The sequence below is a fragment of the Neopelma chrysocephalum genome, unplaced genomic scaffold (genome assembly GCF_003984885.1).
Source record: "Neopelma chrysocephalum unplaced genomic scaffold, ASM398488v2 Primary Assembly neopelma1_85, whole genome shotgun sequence".
Lineage (NCBI taxonomy): Eukaryota > Metazoa > Chordata > Aves > Passeriformes > Pipridae > Neopelma > Neopelma chrysocephalum.
Genome location: NW_020897747.1, coordinates 1,584,387 through 1,598,902, shown reverse-complemented (window position 1 = coordinate 1,598,902; position 14,516 = coordinate 1,584,387). Strand labels below are relative to the sequence as shown.

The 14,516-nt window shown below is 47.0% G+C and overlaps 1 protein-coding gene across 20 annotated transcripts in view; it reads right to left on the bottom strand.

The window, feature by feature from the left end:
* The window catches only part of JAKMIP3 (Janus kinase and microtubule interacting protein 3), a 69,551-nt gene that overhangs the window by 13,963 nt on the left and 41,072 nt on the right, over positions 1-14,516 (bottom strand). For 10 of the 20 annotated variants that reach the window (XM_027692239.1, XM_027692233.1, XM_027692251.1 and 7 more), the window contains 13 exons: positions 13,185-13,313; positions 11,656-11,784; positions 9,839-9,922; positions 9,131-9,193; positions 8,747-8,845; positions 7,828-7,926; positions 7,679-7,738; positions 5,979-6,044; positions 5,525-5,593; positions 5,361-5,438; positions 2,024-2,227; positions 1,605-1,670; positions 626-667 (listed from right to left, as the gene is read on the bottom strand). In XM_027692239.1, coding sequence (XP_027548040.1) covers positions 626-667; positions 1,605-1,670; positions 2,024-2,227; positions 5,361-5,438; positions 5,525-5,593; positions 5,979-6,044; positions 7,679-7,738; positions 7,828-7,926; positions 8,747-8,845; positions 9,131-9,193; positions 9,839-9,922; positions 11,656-11,784; positions 13,185-13,313 — 1,188 coding nt within the window. Of the gene's footprint in view, positions 1-625; positions 699-1,604; positions 1,671-2,023; positions 2,228-5,360; positions 5,439-5,524; positions 5,594-5,978; positions 6,045-7,678; positions 7,739-7,827; positions 7,927-8,746; positions 8,846-9,130; positions 9,194-9,838; positions 9,923-11,655; positions 11,785-13,184; positions 13,314-14,516 lie in introns of all 20 variants that reach the window. The other 10 variants (XM_027692248.1, XM_027692254.1, XM_027692245.1 and 7 more) reach the window with 9 other exon arrangements.

Here is a 14,516-nt window from a genome sequence, read left to right as displayed (position 1 = left end):
ACTGATAAAATAGGATTTGTGTTATAATCCATTTGCGTGGGGAGCATTTTCCTCAATACCATCTATGCCATGGTCATTTCTGGCAGCACAAACAGAAGTTGGGCAATTTATCCCCTACTTACATGGGAAAAAGGGGGATTCAGGGAGTACCCAGGGGCCTGTGGCACAATGCTTGGAGGAACACACCCTTATAAATGCCATGTTCTCCCCAAACCCCTCTGGTTGCTGTCCTGGAGGTAGGACAAGCTTCCTGGCTGTGAGCAGGTCAGACCCCACCCATGCAGGGAGAGGGGCTGAGGCTTCCATGGATTTCCAGCAAGGATCAGCTGGAGCAACCTCTGATGAAGTCATGAATAAGCATAGAATGGGTGTTTTCCCTGTTTCTTTTTTAAGCCTGCTGAATTTTTCCTTTTCCTTGTCCTTCCCTCTAAAGAAGGAAATTCTATTTGACAAGATTTTTTCTGCTGGTGCCCAGATTTCATGGTTTTTAAAGGCTTTGAAGATTTCCATTTTTAGGTTCTCTGGGGTGCCCAGGAGACCCTCCAATCCTGCCAATACAGCAAAGGGAAGGCTCTGATGCTTTATGAGAAGAAGAAGAGAGACCAGAGGTGACCCGAGGGCTTACCTTGTGCATGGGGCCTGAAGGGCTATGACCAAAGAATGAAAGCTAAAGAGAAAAATAAAAACAAAAATAAAAACTGAAAAGGGGAGGGAAGAGAGGAAAAAAATGGAAGAGAAGAAAGAGATTAAGAGTTTACAGTGTGTTTAGCTGAGAAAAAGCTGTGGTTACAGACAGAGTGCAACAAAACTCCCAGGTGAGAGGAAATATGGAGTGTGAAGTTGGGTCCAAGGGCTCGGGGCTCCACTCAGCTCACCAGAGCCCATTTGTTGCTTGGACTGGTGACAGTCATCCCCTGCCTCCTGAACCCAGCCCAGTCACAGGCTCAGGGAAAACATCATCTGAATTCTTCTGACATCTCAAAAGCCCCCAAACCCAACCCTGATGAGGTTTGGGTTCAGTCTCAAGTGCAAGTCCAGCTCAGCCCTGTTGGCCCTGACCAAGCTGTCCCATGGCCATGTCACTGGAAATGGGTGTGTTCAGCTGAGGCCAATTTTGGGGTCAAATACATCAGTTCTGACTGGAGAAAGGCCAAAGACAGGAACTGCAGTGGCAGTGAGGGCTGTGGCTGCAGGTGAGGGCACGAGGGCGAGGCTCCTCATTCCTGCTGGGAAAGGCTGGTCCATGCAGCTGCACGGGAAGATGCTGGAGATGGGAGGGAGGGAGCAAAGATCCTGGCTCCTTCCCCAGAGCACCTGCTGACCTCAACCCTCGCTCTCTCCCTTCCCAGGGTGGATGGACCCCCATCTCTGCCAAGTCCTGCATTATGGACTTCACTGAAGGACAGCAAAAGGAATGATTCAATTTAAGCAGTCAACCTGTCCTTCCCAGAGGGACTGATCCAAGTGCAAACTGGTTTCCTGGAGCTCTCCCACTTTCTCTCTGCACTGCACACACGAGCTCTCTAAGGACATTTCCTTAGCCCAGGTGAAATGAATAATGGTCATGTGCACACACAGCAGCTGTCCCAGCTGCATGACCTTACCTTTTCCTCTAACTCTTTTATTTGTCTTTTTTGGCCTTCAATTCTTTCTTCTAGCTCTTTAATTCTCTGTCAGATTTCAAATAAAAAAATATTTATTAACCAATCAAATAACAGATGTACCCAGAAGATGCATTAGTTTGGGGGATATAAATTGGATGTGCTGTGCTTCTACCAAAAATACATTGGGTATTAAGCTGCAGGTGAGTCCTCTGTGAATGTCACTGTGGGTGACGAGGTCAGGAAAACCAAGATGCCGGGTTATCCAAGGTGCAGGGTTATCCAAGGCCAACCAACATCTGCCCCAGGACCAGCCAGTGGTGGGACAGCTCTAGGAGGAGAGGCTGGTGCTCACAGGAGAGGCTGGTGCTCACAGGGACCGTCCCACCCTGGATCCCGCCCTGTCCTGCCCCTCTGCCCACCTGCTGTGCGTGCTGAATGAGCTCCATCCTTTCCCGCAGGATTTGGGCGTCCCTCTCCCGGAGCTCACTCATCACCTGCCGCTTCCATTGCTCCACGGCGCTCTTCAGCTTCTCCTTCTCCTCTTCTGAAAGAAGTTCGGAAATTTTGGCTCCAGCTTCTTGCTGCAGGGCATCATAGAGCATGGCTTCTAATTCCAGAATTTGCTAATCAAAAACAATATAAGGCTGTCAGCTCGACCTTGTCCCTGGTGGGGTGAGGAGTTTGTGAGGAACTGAACATCCAGGTAAGGCAGTGGGAGCAGTGGAGGGGTTTGTGTGCTGAGCCTCCCACACAGGACAGCACGTAAAACTCAATCCAAAGGGAAAATACTTCAGGCTGCCTTTATCCCAGGGGGTTCTGAGTAGCACCGGAACTGGAACAGCTCTGGGCCCAGTGCAGTCTGCCCCTCATACATGTGTGGGGGTCAGCTTATCCTTCCTGGGGGTGGGAGATGGCCGTGGGGAGAGAAGGGAAAAGGAAAAAAAAGAAAGGAAGGGGGAAAGGAAGAAGGGAATAGAGAGAAGGGAAAAGGGAGAAGGGACATTCAAAGAAGACTCATTTTGTGAGTTACAGATACTTTTTACATGTAGTTTTCAGTCCCTCGGTTCCCCTTTCCCATCTCTCCAGTTCACAGCAGCAGAGAACACGGCAGGACCAGTCCATGCTCCTGCCAGGAAGAAACAACTCCCTGCTGTGTGTGTGCAGATTTTGTACCAACCAGCTGAAATGCTTTGTGGGAAGGCGTTCCCAGCCCTTCCTCTGGCAGAGCTCTCAGCTCTGAGAGGCTTCATGCTCAAGGAAATGAACCTGTCTGGTAGCTGGGCTCTGCTCCTGCAGTCTCAGGCTGCAGAGCCTTCACTGTGTCAGAAAGGGCGCCTCACGCAGGCGGATGAGCCCTCTGGATTCACTGAGATGGAGAAGTGCATGGGAAATGGGCTGGCAGTGTTTCCCCAGGGTCACTGAGCCTGGCACCCTCCTAGGGCAGGTGGCCTTGCCAGACAATGTCTTCTGCTTTGGAATCCAAGATAAATGCTATTCCCTCAGACAAGCCAAAAGCAAGCTGCAATCTTTTTCAGCAAGTTTGATACAGAGCAAGACAAAGGACAGCAACTGATGGCACCTCTGCACACCCTCTCCAGAGCTGGTGGCATCTTGCAAAGCTTTCCCTGGCCTCAGAAGAACCCCACTGCAGTAGAACCACAGAATTCTTGTGGCTGGAAAAGTCCTCAAGGTCCATCAAGTCCAACCATTCCCTCAGCACTGTCAAGGCCACCACTAACCCATGTCCTCCAGTGCCAGACTGGGGACATGGCTTTTAAAGCCCCCCAGTGCCTGTTGTGATAATTCAGCTCAATTCAAAATCATGTTTCTCCACCCGAGGCTGCTGATGGTGTTTCCTCACGATGGCTTAGCAGAGCCAGGACAGCAGAACACACTCACAGGGACAGTGACACCCTGGCAGAAGTTACAGCACTAATGATAACCCACCTCCGTGGGGAAGATCACATCAGATCTCAGGAGAAGATTCTGCTTTCGCATTTTAAAACAACCCCAACACCCTCACTAACCTTGTCCCAACAAAACGCTGTTACTTGAGACATGGGTTTGTGCTTGGCCCCAAACTGCTGGGCCTGAGCACATTCCCTGTCTCCAGAGCAGCAGCAGTGTGAGCCAAGTGCTTTTTGGAGCAGAATCCCCTCCAGCAGCCACTGGAGTGAGAACCATGCAGACAGATTAGCGGTTCCGGCTGGTAATCTTGTTGGCTCCAGTTCAGGAGGGATGGTGATTAGCAGCTCCCATCTCCAGGGGCACAAAAGAAGCATGGAAGTGAAGCAAATTTTATAAAGCAGAAGAGCTTTTGCCACTCGAATTGTGGGGCAGAACAAAGCTTTCTGTTGCTTTCAGGCTGCATTTGTGCCCGGGAGCAAAGCCCAGCGCTGTGCCTGGGACATGTGTGTGATGCCTTCAAAAAATACAGGAAAATCAAATAACCCTCTGCCCCCTCTGCATGGGCTGCACAGAGTCATTGCACTCACTCCTTCTCCATGAGCAGCAGAGCTGAGGAGCTGAACTGTTGTTGGGCCCTTTGGTAAATTTGGGATCCTGGACTGGGAGATCCATCTCATGGCTGTGAGCTGCAGGGGTGCTGAGGGACACCTGAATCCACAGCAATGGCTCCATGTCTGAGCTCTCCTGCATACTCCATGACATTCCCAGGAGTTTCAAGTGATGCCATATGCTTTTTCCACTCTGCTGCTGTTGTGAGTTTCCACACAGATTTCTGGCTCTGTTCAGAACTCACCCAAGACCCAGCAGATCTCTGCTCTCAGGGCTTAACTGTGAGGATGAGTCCTACAGACTCTCCCTTTGGCTGCACCAAACAGCTTCTTAGGGCATCTCAGTGCTGCAAGAGATCATGGAATCACAGAATCCCAGACTGGTTTGGGTTGGGAGAGATGTTAAAGAACATTTTGTTCCACCCCCTGCCATGTGCAGGGAACTTCCCCTGTAAGATAAGGCTGAGACCACAGGTAAGGGGTGCTTGTGTAGTTCCCAGGGTTTCTACTGTGCATTGGTTCCAGAGACAGCTCAGCATCTGGCAAAATCAGTCATAAAAATCACCCTCACAGGACAGAGAGTGTATGGAGTAAAAGCTCCCCCAAATGGTTTGAGATACAAATAGATAACAGGATCCAGAACCAGCCCTAAATACTCATTGCTCCTCAGAAAGTGTAACTGTGCTCAAGGTTTACACAGAACTGCAAAAATTAAATAGAGATGAAAATTTATGCATTCATGTCTTTTGTGAATATATATTAAACCTTTCCCTCTCTGAAGGAAACAAGACAGCTGATGACTGAAGGGATGGGTGAAATGCCTTAGGATCAGCTAATGATGAGCCTGACCTAAGAGTAGTTTCATTTTGAACTTACAGAATCCCAGAATCCCTCCAGCTGCTTTGGTTACAGAGGCTGTAATCCAAGATCCAAGGAAATGTCTAGGTTAAAATATCTATTTTGGAAAGAAAAGTTACTGAAAACATAATTTCCTTACCACTCCTTTACTAAAACCTCTGGTGAATTAAAACTTGTATTTCCTAAACCTGCAAGTGCCGCCCAAATCCAGGGAATTCTGTTCATGAGGAACTCATGGTCAGCTCAGGGTGCAGAGGATCTGGCTAACACTCAGCCTGTCACACTCCATGAGCAGAGAGTGTCTACAGGGAACAGACCACACACATCACACCAGGTGAGTTAATTGAGGTGTAATAACTCAGTCAAGACTGATGTCCCTCACCTTGTGGGCCTGGTCCAGGGACTGCTTCCTGAAGTCCAGCTCATCGTCCAGGTAGCCCTTTTGTTTGCTGAACAGCTCCTGGGGACCAAGGAAGGGGCTGTCAGTGACCACCACACCCCACCAGGGGTCCTCCAGCCCCTCCCCTGCTGCTCCTTCCCCGGTACCTTCTCGTTTTCCAGGTCCAGCATTTTCTGCTGCAGCGCCGACTCCGTCACCTCGATCTGCTGGAGCCACTGCACAGACAGAGAGCAGAGCCAAGCCTGAGCAGGGCACACCCTGTGAGCCCAGCTTCCCTGGGACTCAGGGTGTGTCAGCACACAAGTACTCAAATAAAAGCAAAATTAACTATACAATTATATTTTTCTTTTCTATATATTGGTGATGAAAAAATGGTGTATTTCAAAGCCTGGCCATTACCTTCTGACATTGCTTTGTTAGTTCAGTACCATTTTAAATTAAGCAATGTCTGCATTGCCAAAATGTTACCTTTACTTTGACAAAAACTAGTGTAATTACACATAAAGCATTGTGGCGTTTTGTGGTGGAGCGATCATCTACATCACCAGTGTGTATTCTGAGAGACACACATGTACTGAGGAGTGATGCCCTGGTTATTACCTTTTCAGCCAACGTGAGGACAGTCCTTGCTTGTATGATGACCACTTGCTCTTCGTTGGTCAGATTCTGCATCAAAACAAAATACAATTAGAAAAAATCCCAGTGTCTTGTTATTAACCCACTACTTAGGCCACTGCAGTATTACATAAATCTGAAATTAAATATGTTTAAGGAACAATAAACCAAGGCAGAGAAAATTAGTATTGTAATGCAACATTGTTGTAAAAGCCATTGTCAATATTCATATCGAATCCTTATCATACACGGAGTTAATTCTCCTAAAATTCTCATATTTACCAAATAAAAAAGGTGACACTGGATCTATTTTTACCCAAAAGAGAGTAAACACATAGCTACACAGGACAAGATCAAGCTCAGCACAAAGTGCCACTGAGAGAAGAGACACAGTGTCCATCCCATGCACAATCCTCACTTTGCCAGCCAAGCCGTGATTTTGGGAAGCATTTGTTGAGATGTTGGCTATTCCATCCATCTTCTTTTGCTTTTTAATAAAATCAAAGTAGTGAAACAGAGGTTTGCATTTCATCCCAAACTTCAGTCTGACACAGATACAACAGGAGAAGGGAATCCCCTCGGCTGGGTCTCGCTTCTGTCCGGACCCAGAGCAGCATCAGCCTGCGGGGCAGGGTCAAGGTGGTGATCAGGGTGACTGTGATGAGCTTCAATTCAAGGCACAGCCTGGGGACAGTGACAGTGCTGTCCAGCAGGGATAGAACTGTAGAATCCCAGACTGGTTTGGGTTGGAAAGGACCTTAAACCCCATCTCATTCCAACTCCCCTGCCATGGGCAGGGACAACCTTCCACTATCCCAGGTTGCTCCAAGCCCCATCCAACCTGGCCTTGGACACTTCCAGGGATGGGGTAGCCACAGCTTCTCTGGGCAACCTGTGCCAGGGCCTCACCACCCTCAGGTACTTATAGTTCTGTTACTTCCAGGCTGCCCTGCAGCCCTGGGAATGGTGTTTCCATGTTATCCAACCTGTCCAGAGGCACAGAGAGAGCTGGGGTGCAGCCCAGGTGCAGAGCTGTGAGAACGGTGGAGATCTTTCTGCAGCCCCAGTGAAGGTGGTGGGGTCCCCTAGGAAGACCCCAGAGTGGATGAGGGCTCTCTAAGACCCTGGGCTGGAGAGGGCTCTGCTTTCCTTGGCCCCTCACAGCCCCGGGTGCTCTGCTGAGAGAGGAGAGCACAGGAGAAGATACACAAGGACACATGGATCTCCCATGCACACAACCATTTGTGTGATTAGTCACTGCCACTTGCTGAAGGAAAACACTTGCAAATTTCTTATTATTTGCTTACCTCTTGTTTAATGTCCTGGTTACTATCAAGGGTTTATAGGTCATTAAACAAAATTAAAACACAGCAGTTGCTGAAATGCAAAAGCAAAGCAAACGCAGAGCAAGCAAATCAAGAAACCATGTGACCAGTGGCCAGAAAACACCAAACACCAACATTATTTTCTAAATAACAGAAATATTAAGACCAAAATGGTGACATTGAGCCCCTGTGTGGCACTTCAGCAGGCTGGTAACAAAACCTTAAAAAGCCAGAAAATGCTTCTCTTGCAGCCCAAACAGAGCAGGACAGGCTGTGCAGCACCAAGCCCAGGCGGCCTTGCTCGCTTGACAGGAGGACAAGTATTCCCCAAAGCATGCACAATTTATTAAAGGAACATACACTTACGGCGTTATCCCCTAAAATGTCCAATTTTTTCATCAGCTCTGCTACTACTATGTCCTGACAAGAGAGAAATGGAGAACCAGGAGTCAGCACAGAGTGTCTGATTTTGTTTAGGGAGAGGAGGATAGGAAAGGAGAATCCCTTACTGTTACACCTTCTGCCTCGCAGTACACCTGGAGGGGGCTCTTCCCCTCTGTGAACGGGCCGTGCAGGAAGTTGATGGCAGGGGACCGTCTCTCCCTCTCCTGAAAGGACAGTAATTCCTTGGTTACCCCCTCTGGTGTGTCAGTCACATCACAGAGCCATGGAAGTGTTTCAGTTGGAAGGGACCTTAAACACCATCTCATCCCACCCTGTGCCATGGGCAGGGACACCTTCCACTATCCCAAGTTGCTCCAAGCCCCGTCCAACTTGGCCTTGAACACTTTCAGGGATGGGGCAGCCACAGTCTCTCTGGGCAACAATAGATTTCAACAAAACTATACCATAATAAATACACAATTTAGATTGCATTGAAATTTTGTTTGTAAGTGACTGCTTTGTTAATGTCTCCTCAGAGAATTTCAGAACCAGTTTCCAAGAGCTCTTGGGTTCTGTCTGTACAGGTAGGGATACAGAAAACAGAAGGCTCAGGGGAGTAACTGCAGTGGCCACCTGATTCCTCCTGTGCAGGTTTAGCAAGAGGTGAAACACTGTGATCATTTTTGGCAATGAAAAAAAATTCCTTTCTATTTTTGTCTCCCAGGGATGATCCATTCTGGTTTTACCTCTTTGCTTTTTCAGGACAGAAGAAGAACAATAAAATGCACATTTACAGCACAGGCCAACTTTCTGGATCTTAAAACTACCTAAGCAGTAACACTGCCAGAACAATCTATGGTGAATATCAGTGTTGATCCCTGGTTGCTTGGGGTTTTCCCCTTTTATTAGAACTTTGTACCAAGGCCTGTGGCCTCGCTCAGTGCAGTGTGTCCCTCTCCAGACACCCCTGTTCTCAAACCACCAGTGCCTCTGGCCCTGGCTCGCAAAGCCCAGGGCAGGACCGTGGCTGTCACACGTGCTCACTTCCAGCTCCAAGATCCTGAACTCCAGAAGCTCGTTTTGGTCCTTCACGTCCTGGACATCATGTTTCAGACGAGCTTCTTCGGCTTCCATCTGTTTGATCTGCAAAAGAGACAAAGCAACTCGTCCTTAGCACTGTGAGCAGAGTCACTCCTGATCCACTGTGCACTGACCCTGCTGGGACAGGGCTGGGGGCACTGGGGACTGAGTCCACCCCCCCCGGGGCAGTGGGAGCATTGGGGGTCCCAGCCCATCCCAGGATCATCATGAGCAGGGATATATGACCCCAGCCATGGGGGGGACACAGGGCTCTCCCCCAGAGCCACCGTCCTCACATGGCCTCGCTACAAATATTATTGGAATAATACAAATAGAAGCATTGAACACCTTTTCTACCAGTTCCTGATTTCTTCTGTAGAGTGCTTGCTTCTCCTCAATCCACTTCATGTCCTTGGGAAGGAAAGGACCAACACAGAAGGTGAAGCTGGCAATGTTTAGCACCAACACAGCAGCAAATATTTCACTAAATCTCACATATAGAAGGACAGAGCAACACTGCATATGAAACTGTAACTTCATTGTTTCCTAAAATAACTTCTTAAGCTAAACTTGACCATCTTATTTTAATGGAGTCTGTAGTAAGCAAATAGAATGGAAACATTCCAGTGATTAAAAAACTTTTTCAGATCAAGAATTTGCCTTAAAGGGGATATTTCCAGCTATGTGTCTACTATTAAATTTCTATTTTGCTAAATACAAATGACATATTTCTGAAGATCAGGCAAAATAAACCTTATCTGGAAATTAATCTCTTAGTCTGGGGGATATATAAAACCCACAAAGCCCAGAACACTGTTTATCAGCAAGGGCAACAACAATAGGAGGTTAAGCTGGAAAGGCAACTATGAAATGATTTAATATTATTTTAAAGTTCTTCAAACAATTTTTTGTTTATTTTTCTTTTTGTTTTGTTTGTTTGGTTGATTGGTTGGTTTTTGCCTGGAAAAGTACTACACAAGCTGGAAGCAACCTGGGAACATTTCTGGTTCTCCAGCAGGGAGGCAGGACAAGGGCTGGAGTTGTTTGTGGTGTTACCTGTCCCTGCTCAGCCAGGGCCTTCTCCAGGTCTTCTATCTGAGCCTGGGACCGGTGGATTTCTGCTTGGAGCTGCTCACGTGTCTGTGGGATACGAGGGAGAAAGGAAAAAACAACGAATCAATAAATAATACACCAAAACCAAAAATAAATCCAAATTTCTCCAAAAGACCAAAGCTAACACAGGTATAGAAAATACTCAAAACATCAAATACTTTCAACAAGTGATTTTTAAAGTTCTTTGGCAGAATGAACTTGAGCACACAGCATCAGCCAGGAATCAAATAAAGTTGGTGAGGTGGGATAATGATTTCGAGATTTAAGTCCAGATTAACAAAACAGTGAAGCAGAGGTGGCTCCTCACAGCTGGTCACGGCAGGCTGCAGCCAGCAACCCCCCTGCTCTGAAATGACGAATGTAAAAAGCCATTTCGCTATGAAAACAAATGAAAATTAGTATGCCACAATTCTGGGCACACCTGGTTCCCTTAAATCTGGGGCAAGTTAAAAAGCTCAGAGCAGACCCCACATATATAACATTGGAGAATGGCAAATTCCATTGATTGCTGTGCCTTTACCACCTTATCTATGATTTACTGCCTTATCTGTGATTTACTACCTTACCTGTTTAGTACCTATTTAGGGTCTTCCTGTACTGTGTGTCATTGTTTACTATACTTGTATCCTCTTGCTTACTTATATAGACATCACCTTCCTACGCGTTTGGAGAATAAATGCAGTTATTATCAGCTGCCTTATTCATTAAATAGTTTTATAGAACACTTTCTGTCCTCAAATCATTTATCTGCTCTTTATCCTGTTATTTACACTGAAAATGATCTTGTTTGCATGACCTACACTAGTCTCTCTTTTTGCTCACTATGGAAAAATTAAAATCAGGTTACTTTTCTAGTTGGGAATATCTTGGTTCACTACGATTTTCATTCCAAGTGCAATCCCTAACACGTCAGAGCAGACATCAGTTCTGGGAATATGTCTGGGAATGTCAGTTTTCATGCATTTCACCTTGATCTACGGTTAAGTGTTCCTGGATAACACCTTCACACAACAGATGTAGGACCAAATTAAGGCTCTGCAGGTGCCTTTCTCCTGTTAAACATCAGCTGTTCGGTTCGAACCCCCTGCCATGGGCAGAGACACCTTCCACTAGACCAGGTTGCCCCAAGCCCCCTCCAACCTGGCCTTGGACACTTCCAGGGATGGGGCAACCTGTGCCAGGGCCTCACCACCCTCACAGCCAAGAACTCCTTTCTAACTCCTTGTAACATACAACAAACTCATAACAAATGCAATACTTTAGCCCAGCTGTCAGGAGCCTCAGGGGCTGCATAAGCACATGGGCAGGCAGAGCAGCACAGGGCACTTTGCAATTTAATTAAGAGAAAAAAATCTCAGCTATAAGCCTTCTAAACATTTCATGAGGAATCATGTAATCTCTCAGATCCCAGAAAGAATTAAACACCACGCATTATACATTTAAGGCTATCTGTCCTAGTTCTTTATAGAAAAAGAGCTTAATTTCAAGGATTTCCCATAAAAATTTCTCTCTGGATTTCCCTTAAACTGATCAGAGGTGAAAAGATTCAGCTGCAGCAATGGTGGATCCTCAGCAAACCCTTCCTTGGGAGGCTGGTTGGAGTGAGGGACCCCGGAGACCCCCAGCCAAGCCCCCCTGGCTGAGTCCCAGCCTGGCTGCTGCAGGTGTGCTTGAGAACAACCTGAGCAGGTACAGTTGGACCCCTCACCCCCCCTTACAATTCCAACCCTTTATGTTCATGTAATATAAGCCATGTAGACCTTAACTTCTCGTTCTGCATCCAGGGTCCCTCCCACCTGCTCCTGCAGCAGGGCATAGGCTCGTTGCAGGGCCTGGTATTCCATGGTCAGCTGCCGGAACCGCAGCTCTGTCTCCTCCTTGGCCATGCCCTGCAACCAAAACACAGAGTGGATTAGGTATGTTTTCTCTAAAAAGTGCCAAAATGATCACTTTTGAAATGCAATTTGGGAAGCACAGCACTAAGGATCTTGTTTATGTGCCCTCAGACTACTTCTCTTCTCCCCCCTAAACACTTCCAGAAAATGCAATACGGAAATAAAAAGATAATCCCCTGCCTTAAAAAGATAAAAACTTGCCATCCATATAACACACTAATGATGCATCACCCTTTCTTACTGTAACAGGGAAAAACATCACATTAAAGGTGAAAATACAACTTTCTTGAAACAACAAAAGGTTTCCAGTCTGGGGAGGAAGCCAAGCCTGACAGCCTCACTCAATTATTAAAACACGAATCCAGAGCTAATACTTGTAGGAGCAGTGACAGCAACATGAAAGGAGCCCTTCATCTTCTTCACCCTCCTTACAATATCCAGCATGGAACGCTTTCATGTCAGGCTGACCGGAATATTTCACTCAACATGAAATGAAATTACGTTGCTGGGTGCAGGCACCAACTCCTCACCAGCTGAACAGGGGAAAACATAAAGGAAGGAAAAACAAACAGGCTCATGCATCCACAAAGGCATTCAGATTCCTGCAGTGCAGCACACACCTGGTAACCATCACAGATCTCATGATGGAGACAGGGATTGTCCAGGTTGCCTCTGACAGATCTAATTACAGTCCATGGCACAGGTGAATGGGCAGCAGAGAACCTGCAGCCAGTGCACCATGGAAAGGCTGCACCTCATCAGTGGCAATTTTCTGTCTGTTACAAGATTCTTGTTAAACCCAGAACTGTGTAATGGTCCAGTGATCTGACACACACTGAGGAATACATTTGTAGGGTAGCCCTGTAAAATACCAGGAATAATAATCTCTTTGATTTGTATTACCTTTGTGTACTCTGCACTGAGAGCTCCAGAACAGCCCAACCTCCATAATCCAGCGAGGAACCAGCCTTTCCCTGGAGCCTGGAGCTTTAGGGGAATGCTTCCTGCTCCTTCCCCAAACACAAACCTCACTACTCTGGGCAAACAGAAGGATCTGACCCAAACTACCCGTGCCCAAACCTGCAGCCAAGCTCACAGTGACCAGACCTCCCAAGGACTGTCTGACTTCTCAGCCTTTTTAGACCTCTGACCTATAAACCTGCTGTAAATTTAATATTCTTATGATATATCATTTCCAGCTTGGCTACGAGCTGTGAAATTACTGAAGACCTGAGTTCCAGAGATACCAACCAACAAGCACAGTATCAAATTTAATATAAATGGTTAATTTTTTGGTCTGAGGTGAGAGAGGAGCGATAGAACAGACCAGGAATTCCATTAAAAATTAGCAGTGAGTTCGCAAACCAAAAATAACATGGATTTTTGATGAGTACCTCTTCTAAGTCATCCTCAGGAGTGCAGGGGGTTTGGTCTGTCCGATCAGTTTGGTAGGAGATGGAGGAACCATCTGACTCCAGGGAAGCTTCGTCGTCGTAGCCGTAAAATGTCTCCACAACCGGCTTCTGGCAGAGACAAAGGTCAGGGAATGTGGCCAAGCCATGGGCCCTGTCAGCCCCTGAGCTGGGGACAGTGCTGGCCCTGGACACCTGGATAAACTGTGCCTCTGTGGGACCTGAACCTCTGTGGGCACCTGGGAGGAACCTCAGTGCCAGGCTGTTGGGAATTCTCACTCTGCTGCTCTTTGGGAACTGGTGCAGCTCTTTACATGTGAATATACAGAAGTTGTTTTCACCCCATGCCAGTGACAACAGCTAAAATGATTTAAGTCACTGAACTGCCATATTTGTCATTAGGTATCACAGTGTGTGACCTCACAGCCCTTGCCTTTTTAAATGTATTTTCCTCCCAGTTTCTCTAAGGCCAAGCACTCTTTTCACTGAGTGTTCACCTCAGCGTAAGGTGGGACCTGTGCACTGAAATGCCTTTTAATCCATTGTCATCACCACGATGTCCCCCCTGCCATCACCAAAACTGTCACGTGAAAACTTAAGATCTTCAACAAGTATTCTATTTGAAAATGTGAATTTAATCACTACAGCAGTGTGTTCATGGTTTGAAGAAATCCAGTTTTCCATTCAAAGCTGCTTTTTGTTTAAAAGGGAGTGGTGGTAAAGGAAGATTTACCGAAAATGCTTGAAAGCCAAAGACAACATTTCACAGATCAAAAAATATTTTTAATTGCTGATTTACAAAAACATATCTAGATTTTGGCTTTTTGTTTTAATTTGCAGTGGGTAACTTTTGAAGGAGAATCACAGAATCCCAGAATGGTTTGGGTTGGAAGGGACCTTAAAGATCATTTAGTTCCAACCACCTGCCATGGGCAGGGACACCTTCCACTAGCCCAGGTTGCTCCAAGCCCGTCCAACCTGGCCTTGGACACTGCCAGGGATGGGGGAGCCACAGCTTCTCTGGGCAACCTGTGCCAGGGCCTCACCACCCTCAAAGGGAAGAATTCCTTCCCAATGTCCCATCTAACCCTGCCCTCTGACAGTGGGAAGCCATTCCCTGTGTCCTGGCACTCCAGGCCCCTGGTCAAAGTCCCACCCAGCTTTCAGAGAGAGATGAATGTGGCCCTCTCTGGAAGGCCTGCCTGCCATGTGCAGGATGACAGGATTTATCTCCCATCAACCTCAATTAGTTATTTATAGATTCATTAGCTCCAGCCCCACCCTAATTTTTCATCTGTAGATCACAGAGTGCTC